General features: G+C 53.0%; 2 protein-coding genes across 6 annotated transcripts; one reads left to right on the top strand and one right to left on the bottom strand.

The window, feature by feature from the left end:
- Positions 1 to 5,389: 5,389 nt before the first annotated feature.
- Positions 5,390 to 19,122, bottom strand: NOSIP (nitric oxide synthase interacting protein). Of its 3 annotated transcripts, none has more exons than XM_058706412.1 (9): positions 19,008 to 19,122; positions 9,854 to 9,924; positions 9,238 to 9,343; positions 8,116 to 8,197; positions 6,512 to 6,671; positions 6,289 to 6,407; positions 5,944 to 6,131; positions 5,709 to 5,817; positions 5,390 to 5,496 (listed from the first exon to the last, which is right to left on the bottom strand). In XM_058706412.1, exons 2-9 carry the CDS (start codon positions 9,921 to 9,923, stop codon positions 5,425 to 5,427), a joined length of 906 nt encoding a protein of 301 aa, XP_058562395.1. In that variant the 5' UTR covers position 9,924; positions 19,008 to 19,122; the 3' UTR covers positions 5,390 to 5,424. The 3 variants fall into 3 exon arrangements, with proteins under 3 accessions (XP_058562395.1, XP_058562396.1, XP_058562398.1); XM_058706413.1 differs by lacking the exon at positions 19,008 to 19,122 and adding an exon at positions 10,902 to 10,985; XM_058706415.1 differs by lacking the exon at positions 19,008 to 19,122 and adding an exon at positions 10,817 to 10,838.
- Positions 19,043 to 26,655, top strand: PRRG2 (proline rich and Gla domain 2). Of its 3 annotated transcripts, none has more exons than XM_058706417.1 (8): positions 19,043 to 19,162; positions 20,439 to 20,543; positions 20,668 to 20,765; positions 20,954 to 21,129; positions 21,281 to 21,320; positions 24,611 to 24,749; positions 25,593 to 25,739; positions 26,058 to 26,655. In XM_058706417.1, exons 3-8 carry the CDS (start codon positions 20,681 to 20,683, stop codon positions 26,074 to 26,076), a joined length of 606 nt encoding a protein of 201 aa, XP_058562400.1. In that variant the 5' UTR covers positions 19,043 to 19,162; positions 20,439 to 20,543; positions 20,668 to 20,680; the 3' UTR covers positions 26,077 to 26,655. The 3 variants fall into 3 exon arrangements, with proteins under 3 accessions (XP_058562400.1, XP_058562401.1, XP_058562399.1); XM_058706416.1 differs by lacking the exon at positions 19,043 to 19,162 and adding an exon at positions 19,405 to 19,982; XM_058706418.1 differs by lacking the exons at positions 19,043 to 19,162; positions 20,439 to 20,543 and adding an exon at positions 19,401 to 19,982.
- Positions 26,656 to 26,785: the final 130 nt, after the last annotated feature.

Below are 26,785 nucleotides of genomic sequence, written 5' to 3'. Positions count from 1 at the left end.
ACATAGATTTAGGCAAATATGTACAAACTGTTTTTCTTTTTAATAGAAAGAAGGGCAGATGACTAACAATGTTTTTTTACCTTTCTTGTTCCACTTAACAATTTTTTGAATCAGAACGCTCCGATCTTAAGTTTTTATAATTTATTTTTTATTGAGGTAATTCAGAAAATATATTTGAAGACCATTTCAGTTCAGTCCACGAAGATTTTTTTTTTTTTTTTTTTTTTTTTTTTTTTTTTTTTTTCAGTCCACGAAGATTTAACCAGTTCTCCACTGACCAACATTTAGGCTGTTTTCAGGTTTGTTTTTTTTTTTAAGTTTTATTTATTTTTTTTTAATTTTTTAATGTTTATTTATTATTGAGAGAGAGACACAGAGCATGAGCAGTGGAGGGGCACAGAGAGAGGGAGACACAGAATCTGAAGCCGGCTTCAGGTTCTGAGCTGTCAGCACAGAGCCCGACGTGGGGCTCGAACTCACCACAAACTGTGAGATCATGACCTGAGCCTAAGTCGGTCACTCAACCGACTGAGCCACCCAGGTGCCCCTTAAGATTTATTTACTTAAGTAATCTCTACACCCAGTGTGGAGCTGGAACTCATGACCCGAAGATCAAGAGTCCTGTGTTCTTCTGACTGAGCCAGCCAGGCACCCTGTACTGGGAACATTCTAGTTTGGGTTTCCTTTTCCTTTTCCTTTTCCTTTTCCTTTTCCTTTTCCTTTTCCTTTCCTTTCCTTTCCTTTCCTTCCTCTTTTTCTTTCTTTCTTTCTTTCTTTCTTTCTTTCTTTCTTTCTTTCTTTCTTTCTTTCTTTCTTTCTTTCTATTTATTTTTGAGGGGAGCAAAGAGGGAGGGGGACAGAGGATCTGATGTGGGCTCCGTGCCGACAGAAGAGAGTCCTATGTAGGCTTCGAACTCACGAACCAAACTGTGAGATGGTGACCTGAACTGAACTGGGATGCTTAACTGACGGGCTGCCCCCTAGTTCACGTTTTTATGAGCATGTTTGTGCCTCTGTGGGGTGTATGGGTCAGTGGAGATTGTGGGATCGTGGAGTTGGCATCTTTAGCTTTTACTAGATATTGCCAAATTATCGCTGTTTCCTTGCCTACCAGTGTGGTTAAAAAAAAAAAAGTTCGTTTCTGGGCGACTGGGGGGCTCAGATTTCAGCTCAGGTCATGATCTCGCGGTTCACAAGTTCGAGCCCCGCGTCGGGCTCTGTGCTGACAGCTCAGAGCCTGGAGCTTGCTTCGGATTCTGTGTCTCCCTCTCTCTCTCTCTGTGCCCCCCACTCGCACTCTCTAAGATAAATAAACATTAAAAATTTTCCAATAAATTAAAAGATTTGCCTATTCTGGACTTTGTATATAAGAGGGACCATACATCATGTGACCTTTTATGGCTGGCTTTTCACTTCGCATACTGTGTTGTTGTTTTTATTTATTTAGTAATCTCTACACCCAACTTGGGGCTTGAACTCACGACCCCGAGATCAAGAGTCTCGCGCACTCTTCTGACTGAAGCCAGCCAGCTGCCCGGCGTACTGGTTTTCCAAGTTCATCCACGTTGTAGCAGATACCGGTACGTCATCATTTTTATGGCTGAATGATATTTCCCTGGATGACTATACCATGTTTTGAGTATCCATTCAGCACTTGAAAGACACTTGGCTTGTTTCCACTTTTCGGCTAACGTGATTAGTGCCGCTCGGATCATTCACGTGGAAGTTTTTGCATGGACAGACTTTCAGTCTCCTTGGGTTATATACCTAGGAGTGGAATCATTAAGTTGACTTTTTTTTTAAGTTTTTTCTTTTTTTCCTTCTTTCTTCCCTTCTTTCTTTCTCTTTCTTTCTTTCTTTCTTTCTTTCTTTCTTTCTTTCTTTCTTCCTTTTCTTCCCTTTTCTTTCTTTCTTTCCTTCCTTCCTTCCTTCTTTCTCTTTCTTTCTTTTTAAGAAAGAGAGACAGCAAGAGAGAGAGGGCAAGCAGGATAGGGGCAGAGAAAGAGGGAGGAGAGAGTCCCAAGCAGGTTCTGCACTGTTAGCACGGAGCCCGACTGGGGGCTGGGGACCCACGAACTGTGAGATTACAACCTGAGCTGAAATCAAGAGCCGGATGCTTAACTGACTGAGCCACCCGGGCACCACCCCCCCCCCCCCTTATTTTTTTTAGTTTTCAAATTTGACTTTTAACTCCCATAAAGTCCGCTGTTTGGTTACAAATCTATGGATTCTGATGAATCAGTCATGCAACCACCCCACCATCAAGATACAGAACAGTCCCGCTGCCCTTCCCCCAAGCCTCCTGCTATCCACTCCTTCCTAGCCCATCCCGCTCCCTCCCTGGACAACCAAGGAATTGCCCCCTGTCTATATAGTTTTCCTTTCCAGAATAAATCTCCCTGTTTAAAAGCCTGAAGAACTGCAGGTCATGGTCATGGACTCCGGTCATGGTCTCGCGGTTCGTGGGATCGAGACCCGAGTTGGGCTGTGTGCTGACAGGGTGGCGTCGGCTGGGGATTCTGTGTTCCTCTCTCTGCCCTTCCCCTGCTCTCGCTCTCAAAATAAATAAATAGACATTTAAAGACACGTACAACTAAACGCCTTAAGAATTGCAAGTGCCCTCTGCAGGCCAGCTGAGGCCGGAGCCACTGCAGGCACCCCCCACCCCCCTTCCCCTGGCCTCTTTCTTGCTCTCAACTTCCCCAGCGGTGCCTGAGGGCCCTCTGCTGAGAAAACGCACCTCCTCCTCTCCCTTCCACTGCTGCGGCTCAAGCTGCCGGGAGGCCCTTGCTTCCGCTCCCTGTCCCCTTTGAAACCTCAAAGGAAACTACTTTCTTGGACGGACCTTGACCTGCACCCTGCCGCCTCTCCGCAAAGGGGGTCTCGAAGGGCCCGCGGATCAGGGGGATTTAGGCCCCTTGTGGAAATACAGGTGCAAGGCTGGGAACCCTGGAAGCTTTGATCGGTGGTGGCAGGGCTGGCCTGAACACATGTGAACAAGACTGGAGTCCCCGAGGAGGCTGAGAGAAAACTGGAAGGTCCCAGGGGTGGTTGTGGGCAATTAAGAAAGAGGCTGAGGGGCGGCCTGGGTGGCTCGGTTGGTTAAGCGTCTGGCTCTGGGTTTCGGCTCAGGTCATGATCCCACAGTTCGTGAGTTCTAGCCCCTCATTGGGCTCTGCGCTCATGGCGGGTGCAGAGCTTGCTTGGGATTCCCTCTCTCTCTGACCCTCCCCACCCCTCTGTCTCAAAATGAATACATAAACTTAAAAAAAAAAAAAAAAAAAAAAAAAGAAGAGGCTGATGGGGCACCTGGGTGGCTCAGTCGGTTATGTGTCCCACTTCGGGTCAGGTCATGATCTCGCGGTTCAACAGTATGGAGCCTCCTTGGGATCCTCTCTCTCCCTCTCGCTCGGCCCCTCCCCTGCTCTCTCGCTCAAAATAATAAATAAAACTTAAAAAAGAAAACCAGGCTGAAGATTGGGGTGTTTAGGGACTGAGGGGTGGCTTGAAATGCTCTAGGTAGAAAGGAGTTGGCTGGGAGCTCACTAAGGATGGGGGGGGGCATGATTCATGGGGTGACAATGTGGAGATACCTGGGGGAGGAAAAGGTACAGAGGATGGGAGGAAGGGCAGGGCTGGGGGTGGGGAGGTCTCTGGAGGCGGCTGGCTTCTAAGTGAACCTGACTTCTGCTACAGCCTTGAGCAGTGTGACTTTGGGCAAGAGCATCTTCTCAGGGTCAGTGGGCTGTTCTGTGAAATGGGTACAAGCGTCCCTCCCCCAGGACTGTGGCCCGGACGCAAGAGGACCATAGATCAACAAGCCCAGATGGCAAGGCCTGCCCTTGAATGTCAGTGGCAACTGGGCCAGTTTCCAGGTTCTGGGGTCTAGGGATCAAAGGGAGGTCCTAGAAGGCTCTGGGGGAGAAAATGCTGGGTTTTGGGGGGTGGCCTCCAGGGTGCAAGGATGATACACCCCCTCCTACCAAAACCTTCCCCTGCAGACACCAGACAGGGTCTTCACCAAAGAGCACCGAAGGGCACTTCCCGGTCCTTTGAGTCGGGTCTGGGCGTTTGATGAAAACTTTTTACAGAAGTGAAAAGGCAGAGACTGCTGAACGAACAGCACATGCCCTGAGATGTCATGCTGGTTGAGCCAACTCGTGTACACACGTGGAGAAAGCCCTAGAAGACAGAACCTAGGTGTCCCTCAGGGCGGGAACGTTAAGGCTTGTTGATCTTTGCTTGACTATATGCTCTACTTTGCACACTGCCCACGGGTGCTTTTATGAGTCGATGGTCATTGAAAACATAGCTCTAGGGGCGTCTGGGTGGCTCAGTCGGTTAAGCCTGCGACTTCGGCTCAGGTCATGATCTCCCGGTTCATGGGTTCGAGCCCTGGGTTTGACTCTGTGCTGACAGCTCAGAGCCTGGAGCCTGCTTCTGATTCTGTGTGTGTGTCTCTCTCTCTTTGCCCTGCCCCCCTCACCCTGCCGCTGCGTGCTCTCTCACTCTCTCTCTCAAACATAAACATTAAAAACTGAATTTAAAAAACGGGGAGAAAAAACCCACAGAGCTCTAAGACCTGCCCCTGTGCTCCTCCGTAAGCTGACTCCAGGCAGGTGCACCAGGCCCCACCCTCTGCGGCCTCCTTCCCCCTGCACCCTTGGCTCTCCACACCTGCCCGGTACTGTGCAGCCCCCGGCATCTGGCGTCCTTGGACGAGGGTTTCTTCTTGCTCTTGGCCTTCCGGCAGTCAAGGGTCAGGGAGGAGGGCTCCTGACTGGGTGCCGGCTGCTCTCACTGCATTTTGTTTCCCTTGGGCGTCTCACCACCCTTTACTTGGGAGAGAGGCTTTCCTGGACATCTCGCGGGCTTCGAATTTGGCATGACTCAAAAAGATGCGGCGGGATTTCTACTTAGCCTGTCAAAGCGGCGCCTGCCTACGGTCGGTCGCAGCTGGGACCTTGACCTCTGGCCACTCTCGCCCAGTTTTTTTTTTTTTTTTTTAAATGTTTTATTTATTTTTGAGACAGAGACAGAGCATGAACGGGGGAGGGGCAGAGAGAGAGGGAGACAGAATCGGAAGCAGGCTCCAGGCTCCGAGCCATCAGCCCAGAGCCCGACGCGGGGCTCGAACCCACGGACCGCGAGATCGTGACCTGAGCCGAAGTCGGCCGCTTAACCGACTGAGCCACCCAGGCGCCCCTCTGGCCCAGTTTTAACGCGTGCGTGTGGGCTCAGTTCGGATTTTCCTCTTAACGTCAGACCACCTTAAAGGTAACTTTAGCCCACGCCTTCACACCGGGGCACTGCAGCAGGTGCACGCTGGAGGGCTCCCCGTGTGGCCCCAGGGCTCCCGCGAGGCCAACGAAGGCACCACAAGGGCCGGTGAGTCCAAGCCTGTTTATTTGGTCTCCTGTGCACTCAGGCCTGCATCACCGGCCTGGACTTCTCAGCCTGCAGCTTCACTCCGGAGCCCGCGAAGCCGGTGCCGCCCTGGGGAGGGGGGGACGAGGCCAAGGTGGAGGCAGGTCGGGCTGCAGGGCCCGTTGCGGGGGTATCCTAAGCCCGCAAGGTGAGGCAGGACCCCAGCTTAGGAAGGCGGGGGTGGGGCGTGGAGGAGGCAGGGCGGGGTCCTACTCCCCAGTAGGTGCGGGGCGTAGGGAGAGGACAGGGGCGGGGGCCTGGGGAGGCGGGTCACCGCTCACCCGCTGCAGCACGATGATGTCCCGGTCGGTCAGCTTCTCCCCGTTCACGGGGTCTACCATGTCTTTCCGAATCAACTTCTGCACGCACTCCAGGGTGACCACAGCCCCACTTCGGTGAGAGTGAGGGTGGGAGACAGCGATCAGAGAAGGCCCCGCTCGGGTGAGGGACACAGCCACACTGCCCGGCCCGGCCCGGCCCTGCAGGTCCCCAGGCCATCCTCCCCGGGCGACTCACGAGGGCCTCAGCACAGCGCAAGGCGTGGCGTTGCTCAGGCTGTCGCGGGTCACAGCGCACACGTAGCGCTCGCTGCGTGTGATGAGCCCCACGCGGTCCACGGAGCTGTCCAGCGGCGTGAAGCGCACGGGTGTCAGGTCAGACATGCGCAGCGGCTTCCCAGACATGGGGCAGGTCACGGTGCGCGACTGCGCAGGACGGAGGGGGGGGGGGGGCGGTCAACAGGCCGGACTGGGGCCAGGTGGAGGGAGGATGGGGGGTCCCGGGCGGGGAAGGAGGCGCTGGGGACACTGGGGGACTCGGGTCCTCTGTGCCAAGCGGGCACAGGGTGCTGGGGATGCTCACAGGCTTCTCCAGCTTGGTGGCCTTGGCCTCGGGGGTCAGCGACGGGATCCAGAAGCTGGGCAGTGCTTTGTCCTTGTCCTTGCCCGTGGGGCCCACACTGGCCCCGGGGCGGGCGTCATCTGCGGGAGGGAGAGGGGCCCAGATGCCGCACCCAGGGAGGCACCCGGCCCTGCGGGACCCGCGCCCCCCCCCCCCCCCCCCCGGCAAGTCCGCTCCCCCTCACCTGGACGGGTCTCAGGGGCGGCCTTGGGCGTGAAGGGGTTGAGGGGCCGGCTCACGATGGCTGCCTCCTTCTCCAGGAAGCCCCGCACCTGGTCCTGTGCCGCCGCCCGCTGCAGCTCTTTCTGTTCCTCACGCCGGGCATCCCGCTGCTTCTCGTAGGCCTGTGGGCAGCGAGAAAGAAGCGGGCTCGGCACCTTCCCGTGCGTTGTGGCGTTTGAGGGTGGCTCTTCCCATTTCACAGACGGGTAAACCGAGGCCTCCACAGGGGACGGTCCTGGCAGCGGCAGTCAGTAGAGGCTGGTAACTGCCTGAGTGTGAGTCTTTTTAAGTTATTTAAAGTTTATGTTGAGAGAGAGAGAGAGAGAGAGAGAGAGAGCGCGTGGGCGCATGCCCAAGTGGGAGAGGGAGAGAGAATCCCAAGCAGGCTGTGTACGAGCAGGGCTCGAACTCACACGCCGTGAGATCATGACCTGAGCCGAAGCCGGACGCTTAACCGACTGAGCCACCCAGGCGCCCCAGCATCTGACTCTTGATTTCAGCTCAGGTCATGATCTCCCAGGTTTGGGTTCGTGAGTTCAAGCCCCACGTCAGGCTCTGCACTGATAGTGAGGAACCTGCTTAGGATTCTTTCTCCCTCTCTCTCTGCCCTTCCCCACCCCCCCCTGATATTTCTCTCTCTAAATAAATAAATAAATAAACTTTAAAAAAAGAAAAAAATAGGGTGCCTAGGTGGCTCAGTCGGTGAAGTGTCCAACTTTGGCTCAGGTCATAATCTCATGGCTCATGGGTTTGAGCTCCGTGTCGGGCTCTGTGCTGAGCTTGAAGCCTAGAGCCTGCTTTAGATTCTGTGTCTCCCACTCTCTCTCTCTCTGCTGCTCTCCTGCTCGTGCTCAGACTCTGCCTCTCTCTCTCAAAAATACATAAACATTAAAAACAAAAACAAAGAATCTAACCCTCAGTGTTTCTGGAGCTCTAGGAAGCCTGGCAGGAAAAGGAGGGAGATCGACCAGCTGCGCCTCAAACACGGCGATAAACGGGGTCCCTCCTACCCACAAAATGAGTTCAGCCGTGGAAAGTGGGCATGGCTCCAAGTAAATGCCTTGAGAATTCTGATCTGTGAGCATCTCCCACACGCCCTGCAGCGCCCTCTGACTTGGCCCTGTCAGCCCATTTGAGAGGCAGTGCAACCGAGGCCCAGGGAGATGAGGTGACATCGTCAATTTACCAAGTGTTCACAGAGAACCTAGGGCCATGGGGTGGGCAAAAGATCTGTTTTCTGCCCCTGGGGCCTGCCATCTAGTGGCGGAAGTGGGCACACGTCAGCCACAGGCTGAGTCACAACCATAAGTGTCAAGAGGTTGGGGGGGGGGGGGGGGGCAGACCCTTGAGGCCCTGGACTAGCAGGAGGTCAGAGGAGGCGACGCCTGGGAGGAAATCTGGAGAAGGAGAAGGAGCTAACCAGGAGAAGTGGGACGGGACGGTGCGCCAAGCAGAGGGAACAGCATAGGCAAAGGCTCAGAGGGAAAAGGAACTTAGACAAGAAGGCCAGAGAGGTTCTGTGAGCTCGGGATCAACGCCACCCGCCCGTGCCCCCATCCCCATCACCTTCATCTGCCGGGCGATCTCCTTCTTCTGGTGCAAAATGTACTCCAGGATCGCCTCACGCTCGTACAGGTAACCATCCGGGCTGTAAGGACAGGACGAGATGGGAAGCCATAGGCTCCCTGCCCTGGGCACGCACGAAGCGTCTTCCAGGCGGCAGGTCACGCGGTGCCTAGCACAGCTCTCTGAGTGACCACGCCATTTTCACTATCCTGGCTTTGCCTTGTAGGGAAAATCTTGTGCAATAAAGGGCTAGCTCAGCGGGCCGTGTTCTCCAAACCCTACACGTTCCAAAGGACCCGGCCCTTGAACCAGCTCCCAGGAGGGAGCCTCTGAGCCCTTGGAATGTGCTGCCTGATAAAAGTGTCTTAGTTCACCTGGTGGGGGAGGTGGTTGGGCCATGTGGTATGAGGTTAGACCTCTGGAGGGCCCGGAGACCAAAGTCACGCCATGCCTGAGTTACCAGCCTCCAGTAAAATCCCTGGACGCTGGGGCTCCCGTGAGTTTCCCCCGGTGGGCGGCGCCCATGTCTGCCTGCTGTCACATGTCGTTGTCGGGAGACTAGCGCTGTCTGTGTGACCCTATTAGGAGAGGACAACTGGAGGCTCGATCCTGGTCCCTCCTGGGCTCGGCCCCATGCGCCTTCTCCCCTTACTGACTTAATCTCCATCTTTGTACCGTAATAAGCCATCACTGACTCTTAACCACCTTTCTGAGTTGCGAGTTCTTCCAATGAATCACTGAACCTGCAGGTGGCCTCAGGGACCCTGAGCCACAGTCTGCTCTCGTCACTATGTCTGTAAAACAGACCTGTAAAGTGAGCCCATATTTAGTCACTGGACTAAGCACCTTGTACCCATTATCTCACCGAGGCCTCTGCCAGACCACAAGGCGGGGAATGGTAAATGCTCCACACATAAGCTATTATTATGTGCCAGGCAATGATCCAAGGGCCCTACCCTCTGTTACGGATGTATTCTTTTCCACATCCCTGGGGAACACGTTAGGATCATGCCCATGTCTCAGATGAGCACACTGAGGCTCTTGAGGGGTTAAGGGGCTTGCCCAGGGCGCCCTGGCTGTGCAGGCGGTTCCCCACACCCCCAGTGCAGTTCCCCAGCTCACGTGACGACAGGGTCGTGGCAGGGCTGCAGAGAGAGGCAGCAGCAGTCAAAGTCCTTGACAGCATCCCGGCTCAGTCGAATGTTCTGGGTCCCATAGCCTGAGGCCGCTGGGGACAGACAGAGGCAGAGGGATGGAGGGACAGGAGAGGTGCCCCTTGCGAAACCCCAAGAGAAAGGCACAGAGAGAACTTGCATGTGGCGGGGGGGGGGGGGGGGGTGTTGGGCGGGACTCCGAGAGACAGGCAGTCAAAAGCTCAGGCTGTGTGTGTGCATTGGGGGCGGGGCATAGCCCTCAGGAAGGTGTCAATCCAGAGGGTAAGTGACAGGCTGTCACCGAAGTTGCCAGGTAGAGAGGCTCACGCCTGACTCCCCTCAGCCCAGACTCAAGGGCGTGGCCCTCTCTGGGCCTCAGTTTCTGCCTCTGGAATATGGCTACGACAAGCCATAAGCACCCACTGCAGGGGCACGGGATCGCGTGGGCTGTTACTCTTAGTGTCATGACCATCGGTCGGCGGGTGGGGTGGGGGGGAAAGAGACGTGCCCAGAAGACACAACCGGAGGTGCAAAGTGAGATGGTGCCTTTGAGATACAACTGTCCCCCCTCCCAAACCCAGTACCTGTGTCCTTCTTCTTCTCGTGGTAGGTATAGACGGCCCCTGCCGTGCAGTTCTTGCCGTGCCGGGTCATCCTGGGGGGAGGAGGAGGGGACAGTTGCAGGGCTGTGGTGGAGGGAGGCCCCAGGGAGGACAGGCCCTCGGAGCCGACCTGCCCCTGGCCTTGCCAGATGGGAAAACGGGGGGTGGGTCAGCGGAGGACAGTCTCACACGCTTCGACTGGTTAGGAAATACCCACAGACTCCAAAAAGAAAGACAGCATTTTACTTTGGAAAGTGACCTACACTCTGCTTGTGGAATCATGCGTCAGAAGGGGTGCACCCTGTGAGTTACTCTGAGGTGGTGGAAAGAGGGTTCTCTGAAATCGAGAAGTTCTGGCAGCAAATGAGGATGCGTGGGGCTCCTTACATACAGACACGGTGAAGTGAGGGGCCTCAGAGATGTTCTGTTTGGGGTTATGTATGCATGTGTGTGCTCGGTGTATGCCTACAGGCTCACTGGAGTGGAGTGCGGTTTTTGGGGGTTCACCACCCTCTCGCCTGGGTGGATGAAAGCACACGTAAGCAAAGGGGAAATCTGCACTATGGTCCAATTGTTTCCAAACATGATCGATTGCACCGGGATAAATTCCCATTTTCTTTCTTTCTTTTTAAGTTTATTCATTTATTTTGAGAGAGAGAGAGAAAGCATGAGTCGGGAGGGGCAGAAAGACAGAATCTCAAGCAGGCTCTGCACTGTCAGCACGGAGCCCGACGCGGGGCTCGAACTCACGAACTGTGAGCTCACGACCCGAGCCAAAGTCGGATGCTTAACTGACTGAGTCAGCCGGGTGCCCCGGAATTCACATTTTCAAAACAGGTGTTCTAGCGGAACTGACTGTACATGGGGCTCTGGCAAATCAACAAGAAAAAAAAAAACAGCCACCCTGACAGGAAAATGAGCAAAGGATGTGAAAAGGCAACTTACAGAAGCAGCTCAAAGACTAACGAGCGTATGGAGAGATAATCCAGCTCTCTTCAGATGAAAACCACAGTGAGATAGCACTTCATACCTATCATCATCAGGCTGACAGGCGAAACTTCAAAAAGCTGGGTACGACCAGGGCTTGGTGAGGACACATGATCGGTTTCAGGACCCTTAAGGCAATGCAGTGGGGACAGTGGACAGGGTCAGCCTCCTGGAACACAGGCTGGTGGTACTTTAGCCAGGTAAGCATAGGTGATTCTGCACCGTGGGTGATGGGCCCCAAAGACATTCTCAGAGACACCCACAAGGAGCATGCCCAAGGATGTCCACAGCAGTGTTATTTATACCAGAGGGGAGTCAAAGGCACCTGATGTCCCTCCCTGGGAGAATGGGTGGTGACAGCCCATCCTGGAGACCACCCAGCAGTGAGATGCAATCTGCTAGATACATGCAAGGTGTCACAGGTGGATCTTAACACTGGGTATGAAAAATAAGAAAAAAAAAAAAAGTAAGGGGCACCTGGGTAGCTCAGCCAGTGGAGCATCTGATTCTTGATTTCGGATCAGGTCATGTTCCTGGGGTCGTGGGATCGAGCCCTGAGTTGGACACTGTGCTGAGGGTGGATCCTGCTTAAGATTCTCTTTCTCTCCCCCTCTGCCCCTCTCCCCTGTTCATGTGCACATACTCTCTCTAAAATAATAAAATACATAAAATTTAAAAAATAAAACAGAATTACTACCAATCTACGTGTGTGCAAGATAGTACATTTTATTGTTTTACTTATTTTTGAGAGAGAAAGAGAGAAAGAGGGAGCATGGGAAGGGCACAGAGAAAGGGAGAGGGAGAGAATCCAAAGCAGGCTCTGCACTGTCAGCTCGGAACTTAACATGGGGTTCAAACTCACGAACCGTGAGATCATGACCTGAGCGGAAATCAAGAGTTGAATGCTTAACCACCACACTGAGCCACCCAGGCGCCCCAAGATAGTGCGTATTAAAGAATACTTACAAACAAGAGCGTATGTATTCTGCATATCGGAGTGGTTGCCCATGTGTCGGTGGGGACTAATCAGGGGCTGGAGCTACAGGAGGGGGTTGTAGGCTATAGGGATCAAGGATTGGGCAAGATGACCTTCAGCCTGGGCTTGAGTCCAGGGTTGGCCCCGCACTGGCTGTTGTGACCCTAGGGTGGCCATTTCCTTTCTCTGAGCCTTGGTTTAATTTGGCAAAAAGTTAATCATCCCTGGGATAACCATGGGATCTCATTGCCGGGACTGGATTTCTGTGACAGCTGAGTGAGTCCTGCTCAGAGCCTGGCACATAGGCGGTGTTCAGGAAATAGTCTCTCTGGCTCTCTGGTTGTGAGAAAGGTCCAGAAGGCTGGGGTGGAGCCGGGGGCGGGGGGACACAGCCAAGGACTCCCAAACTGCAAAAAGTAACTTTGTCTCCATTCCCCTCTTCTGGTCGCCCTCAGACTCTTGTCTTTCACATTCAGAACTTGAACCACAAAACTCTCTCCCTCTCCGAGCTATGGATCTCGCTCTCCCCCTACTGGCGATTTCCTCTCAGAAGCTGATTTTTGTTCTTCGGTGTATGGACATAGATCTGATGCGTGTTGACAGAGATGTATGCCCTTGTGACTGCCACCCCAGTCGAGACACAAAACATTTCACCCCAGTGGTGGCCACTGTGCTGCTTGCGACAGCTAACCTTGGTGAAACATCCCAACTTGACCCATGGCCCTCCTCCAACTTCCCCTCACCCCCAAGCTTTTGAGCAAACATCCAGCACCTGCTGTCTCCCCTCGCTCACCTGCCAGGCACTCCTCCCCCCACCCTCTGGCTTCAGCCCCAGCCCCCCCAACTGCCACTCATGAAGGTCGCATTGACCTCCTCATGGCCAAATTCCCTACTCTATTCTTAGTTGTCAACTGCCTTGACCCTCTGTGGGATTTGGCACACAGCTGCTTGTCTTGTGGCCAATGACAGGGGTTTCTACGCTCTTTGGCTTCATGGCCATGGCCGGAGACATTTTCCCTCCAAGAGTAAAAGAAGCAACTACAGAGGCAACCTTTTTTTTTTTTTTTTTTTGACTTGGCCAGGTGATGATGGAACAGTCCCACAGAACACTGCTAAGATCCCTGACCCCACGCCAACTCTCTGTGCCCCCATCTCATTGGTTGTCCAACCTCAACCACTCTCTGAAGTCTGGCCCACGACCATTTTTCAGATGGGCAAAAGGATTCTTAGAAGTGAAGCCATTGCCTAGGGCAGCGGTTCTCAAAGTAAGGTCCGGGGATCCTAGAGGGGTTCCTAAGATACCTTCAGGGGGTCCACAAGCTATTTCCATAATAATACTAACATGTGTTTGCCTTTGTTACTCTCGTTCTCTCACAAGTGCACAGTGGAGTTTTCCAGAGACAGCGTGACACGTGACGATGTCATTGCTCCCACCGCAAACTGAGTGTATGCTTCTGCATCCTTGGGTTTTAAAAATGTTTTAGGGGCGCCTGGCTGGCTCAGTTGGTGGAGCATGTGACTCTTAATCTCAGGGTCCTGAATTCAAGCCCCACAGTGGGTGTGGAGCCGATTTTTAAATAACGTTTTATTATGCTAAGAGAAAGGAAGCTGGCACAAAGGCCATGTATCGTAGGGTTCCACGTATAAGAAATGTCCAGAACAGGCAAATCCATGGAGACAGAAAGCAGAATGGTGGTTACCACAGGATGGGAGAAGGGGAAGTGAGGAGTGGCTTTCTGGTTTCTTTTTGGGGTGATGAAAATGTTCTAGAATGATAAGTGGTGGTGATTGCACAAAATAGTGTATATATCACTTTAAATGGATGAATTTTGTGTTATGTGAATTACTGCTCAATAAAAACCTTTTTCTTTTTCTTTTTTTTTTTTTAACGTTTATTTATTTTTGAGACAGAGAGAGACAGAGCATGAATGGGAGAGGGTCAGAGAGAGGGAGACACAGAATCCGAAACAGGCTCCAGGCTCTGAGCTGTCAGCACAGAGCCCGACGCGGGGCTCGAACTCACGGACCACGAGATCATGACCTGAGCCGAAGTCAGCCGCTTAACCGACTGAGCCACCCAGGCGCCCCAAACCTTTTTCTTTTTTAAAGTTTATTTAGACAGAGAGAGAGAAAAAGAGAGAGTGAAGAAGGGGCAGACAGAGAGGGAGAGAGAAGAATCCCAGGCAGGCTCCACGCTGTCAGTACGGAGCCCAATGCGGGGCTCGAACCCATGAACCGTGAGATCATGCCCTGAGCTGAAACCAAGAGTCGGACGCTTTACCGACTGAGCCACTCAGGCGCCCCATAAAAACCTTTTTTCACATCAGGTTTAATTTCTGGTACAGCAAATATGAATCGATAGAACTCACATAAACAAAAGTTCTCTGGAGTCCTGGATGACTTTTACGACACGGAGACCAAAAAGTTTAAGAGCTGCTGGCCACGGGCTAACGGGCTGGTGGGCGGCCGTGGCAGGACCCACCGCGGCTGTATGGTCTCCTCATTAGGGCCAAGTTCAAAACAGAGAACAGAACTACTGCCATCTGCTGTCGCGAGTATTTCAGAGAAATTCCAAAATCCTATCTCCTGCTTATCATCACGCCCCACTTCCGGGGGAGGAAACAGGCTCGGGCATCCCCCAGCTGGGAAGGGGAACCCAGGCAAGCAGGCTGCGGGGCCGCCCCCTTAACCGTGTGACAACTGTCAGTCCTCCCAAGAGGGTGACAGTCTGAGGACACAGGCCAACCCATTTCCCACCCCACCCCCCCCCCTTTTTTTTTGTACAAAGCCTTCAAGATCTGGACTATGCTTTACTCTTTCAACCCATTTCAATTCAGACGCGAAACGTTCACTGGAGATACTCGACCTCTATTTAGGTTTTGTGATTTACGGCTGCCAAGGTACATTCACATACCGCCTCTGTTCCGAACATGCTTACAAGGTTTCCGATAACTCGGTCTAGTGTTGGCGTTTCTATTTAAATGAATTAAAATGAAAGAACCGAGAAAAATTCAGTCCCTCAAGTCAAACTAGCCACTTAGTAAAGTGCTGCACGGCCTCTTGGGACTAGCAGCTAGGGCTCGAAGGGCACAGGGCACAGCGCTGCGATGGGACTTTTAAAAACCATGACCACAATACCATTAACACGCTAATGGTCCTGGCTGGCGTTCAAATTACCGACTCCCTGCCGTCTTTTTCTGCAGTTGGTTTTCTGAACTCTAAAACCAGTGGCTCTTAACCTTTTGGTGGGGTCAGAGATCCCTTTGAGAACCTAGAGAATGCCACACACCCCTCTCCCTAAAAGGTGTGTGCCAGGCCATTCCAGGGGTACGAAGGCTTCTGTGTTAAAGGAAACCAAGTAGCTAATTACACTCAAGGAAATCACAGACTTAGGACGGGGTGTAAGCAGTACCGAGAGAGTTCGCTAAAAGCAAAAGTGAGCATCTGAGACTCTCTTTTTTTCAAGTTTTTATTTATTTAAGTAATCTCTACGCCCAACATGGGGCTCGAACTCACAGCCCTAAGATCAAGAATCACACACCCCTCCGACTGAGCCAGCCAGGCACCCCCAGAGATTCTCTATTAATAATGGCTGATGAAGAGGCGCTTGGGTGGCTCAGTTGGTTAAGCATCTGACTTTGGCTGCGGTTAAGATCTTGCAGTTTGTGGGTTCAAGCCCCACATCGGGCTCTGTCCTGACAGCTAAGAGTCTGGAGCCCGCTTTAGATTCTGTGTCTCCCTCTCCCTCTGCCCCTCCCCTGCTTGTACCCTCTCTCTCTCAAAAATAAATAAACATTAAAAAAAAATTTTTAGGGGCGCCTGGGTGGCTCCGTTGGTTGAGCGTCCAACTTCAGCTCAGGTCATGATCTCGCGGTTTGTGGGTTCGAGCCCCGCATTGGGCTCTGTGCTAACAGCTCAGAGCCCGGAGCCTGCTTCGGATTCTGTGTCTCCCTCTCTCTCTGCCCCTCCCCTGCTCATGCTCTGTCTCTCTGTCTCTCAATAATAAATAAACATTAAAAAAAAAAAAAAAGGGGCGCCTGGGTGGCGCAGTCGGTTAAGCGTCCGACTTCAGCCAGGTCACGATCTCGCGGTCCGTGAGTTCGAGCCCCGTGTTGGGCTCTGGGCCGATGGCTCGCAGCCTGGAGCCTGTTTCCGATTCTGTGTCTCCCTCTCTCTCTGCCCCTCCCCCGTTCATGCTCTGTCTCTCTGTCTCTCAAAAATGAATAAACGTTAGAAGAAAAGAAAAGATAAATAAAAGAAGTGGAAAATCATTTTGCATCCCCTGACAACACAGTTGACGAGGCAACGATTGTTGAGGGATGCCCTTAAGGGAAAGACTGAAGGGAACTGCATGTTCGCTGGGTGCCAACACCCGTTAGCGGAAAGGATAAGAATGTAACTTTACAGCGCAGGTCTGGCTCTTCCTATCTGCATCAGTCGGCTAGGGCCGCCAGAACAAAATTCCGTCTACTGGAATGTGGCTTAGACAGCAGACGTTCATTTGTGGAGATATTTATGGTTCTGGAGGCTGGAAGTCCAAGATCACGGTGCTAGCACGGTCAGCTTCTGGTGAGGACTCTCTCTTCCTGGCTCCCGGATAGCTGGCCGCCTTCTTGCTGTCTCCTCACAGGGCAGAGAGCGTGCTCTCTGGCATCTCCTCCTGTCCTAACAACACCAACCCCACGCGGTAGGACTCCACTCCCACGATCTCACGTAACCTTCATTGTGTCCGCCACAGACAATCTCCGAAATAGTCGTATCGCTGGCGAGGGCTTCAACATAAGGAACGTGGCAGGGATCAACCAAAAAGGGTCAGGATAGTAAAGATTTTGGACTTTGGGGGCGCCTGGGTGGCTCAGTCGGTGGAGCGTCGGTCGGGACTTCGGCTCAGGTCATGATCTCACGGTTCGTGAGTTCGGGCCCGGGGTCGGGCTCTGGGCCGATGGCCTGAAGCCTGCTTCAGATCGTGTTGTCTCCTTCTCTCTCTGCCCCTCCCCCACTCGTGCTCTTTGTCTCTCTCCAAAATAAATAAACATTAAAAAAAAAAAAAAAAGATTTTTGACTTCGTGGCCCACTGGGCCCCTGTCACAACTACTCAGCTCGGCTCTCCTATGGCAAGAGCAGCCGTGGACACCACGGACATGAACGTGCATGGCTGTGTTCCAATAAAAGTCTCCTTGTGGACACGGACATCTGAATCACACAAATTGCCATGGGTCACAAGATATCATTTCTTTTGATTTTGTCTAATTTTTTAAAAATGTTACAACCGCTCTTAGTTTGCAGGCTGTACAAAGACAAGTGGGGGTTGCAAATCATATATCCAATCAAGGAATAACATCTAGGACATACGAAAGACTTATAACTCAATAATAAAAAGATGAGTGACCCAATTTAAAAATAGGCAAGGGGTGGGGTGAGGGGGCGCCTGGCTGGCTCGGTCCCTAGAGCACGTGACTCTTGATCTCAGGGTTGCAAGTTTGAGCCCCGTGTTGCGTGTAGAGCAATTACTTAAAAACAAAATCTTTAAGGGGTGCCTTGGTGGCTCAGTTGGTTAAGGGTCAGACTTCGGCTCAGGTCATGATCCTGCAGTTCGTGAGTTCCATGCTGACAGCTCAGAGCCTGGAGCCTGCTTCGGATTCTGTGTCTCCTTCTCTCTCTGCCCCTCCCTCACTCGCACTCTGTTTCTCTCTCTCTTTCTCAAAAAATAGACATTAGAAAATTATATTTAAAAAATCTTTCAAACTAAATAGGGGTGCCTGGGTGGTGCAGTCGGCTGAGCATCAGACTCTTGGTTTTGGCTCAGGTCATGATCTCATGATTCATGAGATCGAGCCCCACAGACAGCATAGAGCCTGCCTGGGATTCTCTCTCTCCCCCTCCTCCGTTCATGGGTGCACTCTCTCTAAATAAATAAATAAAACTTTACTTTTTATTTTATTATTATTTTTTAATGTTTATTTTTTGAGAGGACGGGAGAGGGGCAGAGAGAGAGGAAGACACACAATCCGAAGCAGGCTCCAGGCTCTGAGCCATCAGCACAGAGCCCGATGCGGGGCTCGAACCCACAGACCGCAAGATCGTGACCTGAGCTGAAGTCTGACGCGCCTAACCGACTGGACCACCCAAGCGCCCTAATAAAACTTTAAGTAATGCAATAAAAAACCACAGTGAGATACCAGTTCAAACCCACTAGGAGGATGACAACCGAAAAGTCAGATCATAACAAGTGTCGAGAAACTGGAACCCTTACACACTGAGTGGGAATGGAGGCTGGGGCAGCCACTGTGGAAAAGTCTGGCAGTTTCTCAAAAGCCTAAAGGTACAGTTACCATTTGATTCAGCAATGCTGCTTCCGACAGAAATGAAAACACGTCCACACAAAAATTCTCACACAAATATTCTCAGCAGCGTTATCACAGAATCTGAAGCAGGTTCCAGGCTCCGAGCGGTCAGCAGAGAGTCCGACAGGGGGCCTGAACTCACAAACCCCAAGATCATGTCCTGAGCCAAAGTCGGATGCTCAACCGACTGAGCCACCCAAGCGCCCCATAGGCGACAGGGATCCTTACATTATTCTCTGTGAGTTTGAACATTTTCACAATAAAACATTAAAGTAAAACCCTTCGAGGCCCAAGTTCACACCGACTCAACAGCACCATCGGGATGAGAACCCAGGTCGGCCTGACCCCAGACCTCCCCAGAGGAAAAGGTTAAAGCCTCCACCAACTCTGAGAAGGAAGGAGTTGTCAAAAAAAAAAAAAAAAAAAAAAATGCAGAGAAGACAGCGGCGGGCGACTGCACAATCTCCTCCGCCCTCCCGGTCACAGATGGGAAACTGAGGCCAAGAAAGGGGGTCCTTCTTCCTCAAGTCCCACTCCTTAGACCCTCCCAAGAGTCCCAGTCTCCTCCTTCCCCTGGGACCCCCGGCCCATAGCCCTCTATGGTGGAATACCAACACTTAAGAAGTGCCGGATGAAGGCCTGGCTACCTCCCGGGGATGCCGGGAGATGTAGTTCAGCTTCAGACATGGGGTGCCTGGAGTCGTCTATTAATGATTGACAGGGAGTCGGGAATTCGAAACCCTGTCCCTGTCTCCCTCAGGACCCCAGAAGTCTAGCCCGCGGGAAAGCGATCGCAGCAACACGATCCTCCCCACCCCCTGGAACTCACCTCACGAACGACTCCTCGACCCTCCGTCGCTTCTTCAACTGTGCCCCTACACCGGAAAGGAGGGCTGTTTTCCCCTCAGCGCCACGCCCACTTCCGCCCGGAAAAAGGACCGGAAGTAGAGCTGCCCCTAGTTGCCGAGATACTCTTCTGACTTGGTAAGTCCTCCCTTCTCCTCTCCCTCCCTCCGGAAACCTGAGTAGTTACTCGAAGGTTCCGGTTGGTGCCGCTGGCACGAGTATAGAGCACGCTTAGTATACACTAGGCATTTCCCAGGGCGGACGATTTACTGGTTATGTCCAGGCTTTGTGTCTCTGCAAGTCTGAATTGAAGGATTAACCACTTCCTCTAGAGATCGGGAAGCTCACTTCCCCAAGTATATTAGCCACTTTTCTTGCTGCGTGTTGAGAGACAATTGAGAAGGGACAACTCCCCTGTCTCCAATTTATAAGGAGAGCAAGTGAGAAATCGGAAGTCAAAGTCCTTCAAATCACCTCAGAAAACGGGAATTTACTACAGCATCGACCACCTACCCCCAGGGACCAAGGCATACATTTCCCACCGGTTTCTAGACATCTAGGCATCTGGACACCTAGACATTTATTTCCCTAGCTCACCCAGGCAAGCTTCCATCCCAGGGGACAAACAAGGGAAGAGGTGCATATCCAGTCCCCTAAGTGCCTCCACGGTGTCGATGTCAGGAACCCTGGCGTCCCTACAAGGCTCTGGACCTTAGGCCCTTCATCCTAAGGTCCCTTTAAATACTTTGTCCCTTACCTGAGTCCCGCCCAGGACAGGTAATCACAAACCCCGCCCCTCTGCCAGAAACCGGGATCCGTCTGATTACAGGGAGAGGGGCACCCCTCCTTTCACTCCCCTCCCCTCTCCCCTCTCCCCCATTCACAGCTGGCCTTAGCTGGCCTGGCCCAGGAAGCCCCAATTAAAGAAGAGGGGACAGTCGCTCACAGGTCTGGGCAGGTAAGTGAATGTCCCCTGGAGGCAGAGCCTGGCTTGAAGACCCTGGTCCCCCAGTTCTCTGCCCCTCTGGGACTCAGAAGCTTGGGTCCCCCAGTCCCAGGGGTCCAGGACCCCCACTCCCTTTGCCCCCCTGGACCCAAGAATATACTCTTTGCCTCTCCTGTTCTGGTCTCTCCTGTAATCTTTGATCTCTGTGGGTGGATGTGGTAATGAGCACAGGGAGAGGCATGTATAGGTGGAAACTACCTGGAAGAAAGGAATCTTGATCACCAACAGACATGTTTAAGAGCACCTACTATGTGCCAAAATTCATGCTGGGCGCTGCAGACCGGTAGAGAAAAAGATAAGCTCCCTGCTCCAGTCTCTGGAGGCACACACAGCTTTCACTCAAATCCTGCTTCTGAATCTTGCAAATCGCATGACCTTGGGCAATTCTTTTATCTCTCCGTGCCTCAGTTTCCTCATCTGTAAAGCGGGGATAAGAACAGCACTTCTGTGAAAACTAAATGGAGTTGATATAGGTAAACTACCTTGAACTACCTGGCCCAGGATACAGCCTAGGTAAGCGTCTGCTATTATTATTACAAATCATTACAATTTGTGGACCATAGAGTCCAGTCAGGGTGACCTGGCCCCATTCCCCAGGGGCTGAGGCACCTGATGTCTCCACCACGCCCCGTTTCAGGGGTTCGTAAAATATGAGGGGCTCCCCCTCTCTGCTGCTTCTGTACCTGGGATTGACCACCTGCTTGGACACCTCACCCAGTGGGGACCAAGACCCAGGTGAGTGTCTGGGGGAAGAGCCCGTGTCCAGGCGCAGACTCCACCTTCCCCTGACTCAGGAACCCTTGCCTCCAGTCCCCTCCTCCCTGAGCACTCCACAGCTCCCCATCCCCTGAGGTTGAGATTCTTCCATGTCCCCAGTCCCAGGAGCCCCCCATTTTTCTATGTTTCATGTTCTTTGGGTGCAGAAGTCTTCCTGGACTCCCCAGAAGCCCAGAGCTTTCTAAGAAGCCGTAGCCGGATTCCACGAGCCAATCACTGGGACCTGGAGCTTCTCACACCAGGGAACCTGGAACGGGAGTGTCATGAGGAGCGGTGTTCCTGGGAGGAGGCACGGGAGTATTTTGAGGACAACACTCTGACGGTGAGAGCCCCTCTCCCCAGGCCCTGGGATGTCCTGGCCCCCAACTCCCTCTACCCTGGGTCTCAGAAGTCGGGGCGCAGGCAGGTTGGGGGGATGGACTTTCCCAGCTGATATGCTGCCTTTCCACCTGCTCTATTCTTACCCCTTCAAGGAGCGCTTTTGGGAGAGCTACATCTACAATGGCAAAGGAGGTGAGTGGGGGTGTGGGGGGAACCCCTCTTGTTCTGTGCAGCTAAGGCAGCCCCCTTCCCGTGGAGGTCCGAACCCACACCCCCTGCCCCAAATGTGCCTCCTGCAAATTCCATGCTCCCTGAGTTCCTGGAGGTGGTTATCAAAAGAGTCCCCTCCTTTGAGACTAGAGCCCCTGCCTGAGGAACCTACCACACTTATCTGGAGGAGGCCTCCTGTCCTTAGGAAGGAGGAAGTGCGGGTGGAGAGAGGGGTGACAGCCCAGGGGCCTGTCAGGCTTCAGGCTCAGAGGTGCTAACCTCTTTGGAGTGCAGAGCCCCGGCCCCTTTTGCAGCTTGGTTGCTAGGGGGACTGCTCCCTAGCAACAGGGCCTGGCCAAGGCAGGCCGGGCACTGGAAGCCTGTGCATCCTCACCTGCCCAGTCCGCCCACCCCCAACCCTTCCTGTGAGTTCTAAGGCCCCACCATGGCTGCAGTCTTGTTGCTAAGGGGGGACTGCTCCTTAGCAACGAGGCCTGGCCAGGCCGGACCAAGGAAGCCTGCAGCACTCACTACCTGGCTGGCTTCCCCTCCCCCACGGGCCCATCCCAGCCTTGGCCTGGTTACTAAGGAGGCCTCCCTAGCAACCACACCTAGCCAGGCTCAGGACCCAAGGCCCACTGCCCAGGGAGGAACCCCCTCCCGGTACCAGATCCCCCACCCCTCCCCGTGGCCTGGTTGCTAGGGTGGATGCCCCTTAGCAACAAGCCCTGGGTCTGCTGGAGTCCTCACACTGGAGCCTGGTTGCTAGGGGAGGTAACTACCTCGCTGCTGGCCTAGTGTGGCCCAGTGGCTTCTTGAATCCACCTGAAACATATCAGAATCTGGAGGGCCTGCCTTCTGGGCGCAGCTCTTCGCTAAGGGGGCTAAAAGCCACCAGAGATTCACTGTTTGAGGAAAGCTCCCCACCCAGTGCTACAGGAAGTCTCCCCAGCAGCAAGACAGAGGAGGGCCTCACAGACCTTTGGAGTTCTCCCTGTGTGCCTGTTTCTCCTCAGAAGCATGGCCTTGGATTGCTAAAGGCCTAGGGTCCTAGCAAAGGGTCCCCCCGAGTTCTAGACACCCAATGATCTGTTGCTGGGGGGAGGTCCCTAAATTCCCCATTGATAAATGGATTTTTCATAGCCCAGTAAATTCAGAAGCCTTCTTGTGGATTCTCCTCTTCCTTCAGAGTTGAGGTCTCGTCCCTCAGTGGCCTCAGTGGTTGGTAAAGGGACTGCGTTCCAGAGGGGAAGTGTTGTTAGATAAAACACAGGACACCCCCACCCCCATCAGTTAAATTTGAATTTTAAACACACAAGAATAGGGACGCCTGGGTTGCTCAGTCGGTTAAGGGGTTAAGACATCCAACTGGACTCTTGATTTCAGCTCAGGTCATGATCTCACAGTTTGTGCGATCAAGTCCTGTGTCGGGCTCTGCCCTGACAGTTCCGAGCCTGCTTGGGATTCTCTCTGTCCCTCTCTCTCTACCCCTCCCCTGTTCATGCTTTCTCTCTCTCTCAACATAAAGAAATAAACATTAAAAAATGCACATGAATAAATTTTTTAGTCTAAGTATGTTCTTTTTAAAATTTTTTATTAGGGGCGCCTGGGTGGCGCAGTCGGTTAAGCGTCCGACTTCAGCCAGGTCACGATCTCGCGGTCCGTGAGTTCGAGCCCCGCGTCAGGCTCTGGGCCGATGGCTCGGAGCCTGGAGCCTGTTTCCGATTCTGTGTCTCCCTCTCTCTCTGCCCCTCCCCCGTTCATGCTCTGTCTCTCTCTGTCCCAAAAATAAATAAAAAACGTTGAAAAAAAAAATTAAAAAAAAAATAAATAAAATTTTTTATTAAAAAATTTTTTAAATGTTTTTATTTTTTTATTTTTTTTTTCCAACGTTTTTTTATTTATTTTTGGGACAGAGAGAGACAGAGCATGAACGGGGGAGGGGCAGAGAGAGAGGGAGACACAGAATCGGAAACAGGCTCCAGGCTCCGAGCCATCGGCCCAGAGCCTGACGCGGGGCTCGAACTCACGGACCGCGAGATCGTGACCTGGCTGAAGTCGGACGCTTAACCGACTGCGCCACCCAGGCGCCCCTAAATGTTTTTATTTTTTTTTTTTAATTTTTTTTTTTCAACATTTTTTATTTATTTTTGGGACAGAGAGAGACAGAGCATGAACGGGGGAGGGGCAGAGAGAGAGGGAGACACAGAATCGGAAACAGGCTCCAGGCTCCGAGCCATCGGCCCAGAGCCCGACGCGGGGCTCGAACTCACGGACCGCGAGATCGTGACCTGGCTGAAGTCGGACGCCTAACCGACTGCGCCACCCAGGCGCCCCAATGTTTTTATTTTTGAGAGAAAGAGAGACAGAGTGTGAGCAGGGGAGGGGCAGAGAGAGAGGGAGACACAGAATCCGAAGCAGGCTCCAGGCTCTGAGCTGTCAGCACAGAGCCTGACGTGGGGCTTGAACCCATAAACCATGAGATCATGAACCGAGCCAAAATAAGATGCTCAAACGACTGAACCACCCAGACGCCCCTTTTTAAAAACAATTTTTAAGTTTATTTATTTATTTTGAGAGAGAGAGCGAGTGTGGGGGGTGGGGGGGTGGGCAGAGAGAAGAGAGAGAGAATTCCAAGCAGGCTACACTCTGTCAGCGTGGAGCCAGATTTGGGACTTGAACTGACGAACTGTGAGATCATGACCTGACCCTAAATCAAGAGTCAGATGTTTAAGTGACCGAGCCACCCAGGCACCCCTAGTGTCCTAAATATTACATGGGACATAGTTATACTAAAAAAAAAAAATTATTCATTGTATATCTAAAATTAGTATTTAATAGGGTATCATACATTATTATTTGCTAAATCGGGCAACGGTCAGTGTGGGGGCAGCTGAGCTCCCTACCCAGATGGATTTTGTTTAGGAGGGACTCAAGCCACACTGCGTCCAGGGAGGGGCGCCTCTGTCACCACGGGGATACAGCTGCCATATTTTCTAGTCCTGGATGAAGTTATCGTAGACCCTTTATGTGTTTGATCTCAATGAATTTCACAGCCTGTGGGGGAGGAGTTATTCCCATTTTACAGGGCAGCAGATGGAGGCTTATAGAAATGAGTACGTTCAGTTGCCTGGAGTCACATACCTAGGAAGTGGCCCCAGTTCTGCTTTGCTTCTTGGCCTGTACTCCTCCCTCTGTGGGAAGGCATTGGGTTGTTGAGGTGGGTGACAGCCCCTGACACGGTGCCACCCCCCCCCCCTTCCCCACTGCAGGGCGTGGACGTGTGGATGTAGCTGGCCTGGCTGTGGGGCTGACATCGGGCATCCTGCTCATTGTCCTGGCCAGCTTGGGAGCCTTTTGGTATCTGCACTGCCGACGACGGGGTAGAGGCCAGCAGCCCTGTCCCCAAGAGTAAGGGTGATTCAGAGAGAAGGCGTTTGAGGGCTGGAAAGCAGGGGGAGGAGAGGAAGGAGGAGACGAGTCAAGGATTGGGGCAGGTGGGCACCAGAGGAAAGGTCTGAGAAGACTATCACATGGAAAGTCGGTCTGTGAGCTTGCGTATGTCCAGTCGCGTGTCTGTCTGTCTGTCTGACTATATCCTCAGTAGCTGGCACACAGTAGGAGCTCATTCAGTATCTGCTGCGTGTCTTCATGGTACCGTATTTATGTGTGACTATCACTCTGTGTGTATCGTGTCTGGCGAGGCTGTTAGCGGTAAGGTCTCTGGGTGTCTGTAGCATGTCAGTTTCCGTGGTGACAGGCTGTCACACATGTTTGTGTGTGCCTTATGAGTTGTCTAGGCATGTGTTTCTCAGTGGCAGGGTCTAAAAAGGTGCTTGAGTGTCAGTCTTGGAAGTATAGTGGGTCTGGGGGTTTTTAGGAAGAGTTTATTATAAGAGGGGCACTGGGAGATTTGTGACTGGGTGTATCTCTGTGTTATGTCTGTATCAGTGTGTGTCTGCCTACCTCTCTGCAGGGCTGGTTTTTTTCTCCATGACTCTCCCTGTGTCTGGAACACATGTATGTCTGTGAATGAGTATGTCTCAGCAGTTGATGTCTGTCTGCCTGTGTTCGTCCGCCTCTCATTCTGAGGAGCTTTTCTGTGTGGCAGGTCAGGTTCAAGGTGACCCTCATTTCCTCTGGTCTTTCTCCCTTCCACCCTCAGAGTCTCTGTGTCCCTAGGCCTTCCCTCCTCCTCCCAAATCTCTCTATCCTGTAGGTCTCTCCTGCTAACAGTGTACTTTCTGTCCCCAGGGCTGAGCTCATTAACCCCCTGAGTCCCTTGGGCAGTGTAGGCCCCCCGACGCCCCTGCCTCCACCGCCACCCCCAGGTCTCCCCACCTACGAGCAGGCGCTGGCGGCCTCTGGGGTGCACGACGCACCTCCGCCCCCCTACACCAGGTACTGGGCTGGGCTTCTACCCGGGGGTGGGGCTCAGAGGGGAGGATGCTGCGAGAGGAGGGGCGTGGGCTCAGGGGCGGGACTTGGAATTTTGAGCTTATTATCCGGGGCGAGGCTTGGAGCGCGGGGGCGGGGTCCTATGCAATTGTCAGGGGGCGTGGCCCAGCGTTGTCGGTGTGGAGCCTTACAGGAGGGTGGGTCTTGTACCCAGAGGGTCCGCGATTGGCTGAGACGCCCGCGGGCGGGTCGGAGTGGTCTTAGTTGAGGGGGGAAAAACAGCCGGGTCTTTGACTCCCCATTGTGCCCCTCCCCATGCAGCCTCAGGAGGCCTCGCTGAAGAGCTGTTTCAGAGCCGGTGTTCCCCAGATTCACAGCGGATTCCAGAGCCCCCAGGCCTCTTAAACCACGTAGCTGAGCTTGAGGAGTGGTGGGAGTAGTGGTCGTCCGGCCCGAGGCCTACCCTGGCACACGTGTTTCCGCCAAGTACGGATACACGCGTATCCCCGGCCAACGTGTTCCCTCGTCCCGGGTTACTCGCGGGCCCCCACGCTCTCCTGACGGTGGGGGTACCCGGCAGCCCCGCCCCCCGGGGGTAGGCTTGCGTGGAAACTCGGACCCCGGCGCGTGGGCCCGGTGTACCGACTCGCGTGAGTGAGCAGGTGTGACAAGGCCATCGCCCTCCAGTGCTACGGGCCACACACACGCGCATGTTTTCGTGTGCTCTCCTTGCACGCACACGGGCGCTCTGCAATCCAGGGAAAGGGTGGGGGGCATATTTGCAAGTGTGCTCTTTGGGGTCAGGCTCGCATTGCACCGGGAGACTGGAGTTGTGCTTCTCTCATAAATTACAATGCTTTCGTAAAAGAGACAAAAAGTGAACGCAAAAAATAAAAAATAAAAATCAAACCGAATTGCATTCCCGGGTGCGTCTGCGCGCGGCGGAGTTGGCTTTCTGTACAAACGCTGCGCCCTACACCCCCAGGCCGTGCTAGCGCTCTGTATCTTTCTCTCTCGCTCTCTCTTTTTTTTTTTTTTTTTTTTTGCAT

Source organism: Neofelis nebulosa, chromosome 17 (assembly GCF_028018385.1).
Source record: "Neofelis nebulosa isolate mNeoNeb1 chromosome 17, mNeoNeb1.pri, whole genome shotgun sequence".
Lineage (NCBI taxonomy): Eukaryota > Metazoa > Chordata > Mammalia > Carnivora > Felidae > Neofelis > Neofelis nebulosa.
Note: the sequence above shows the minus strand (reverse complement) of the source record. Positions and strands in the feature narration are given on the sequence as shown.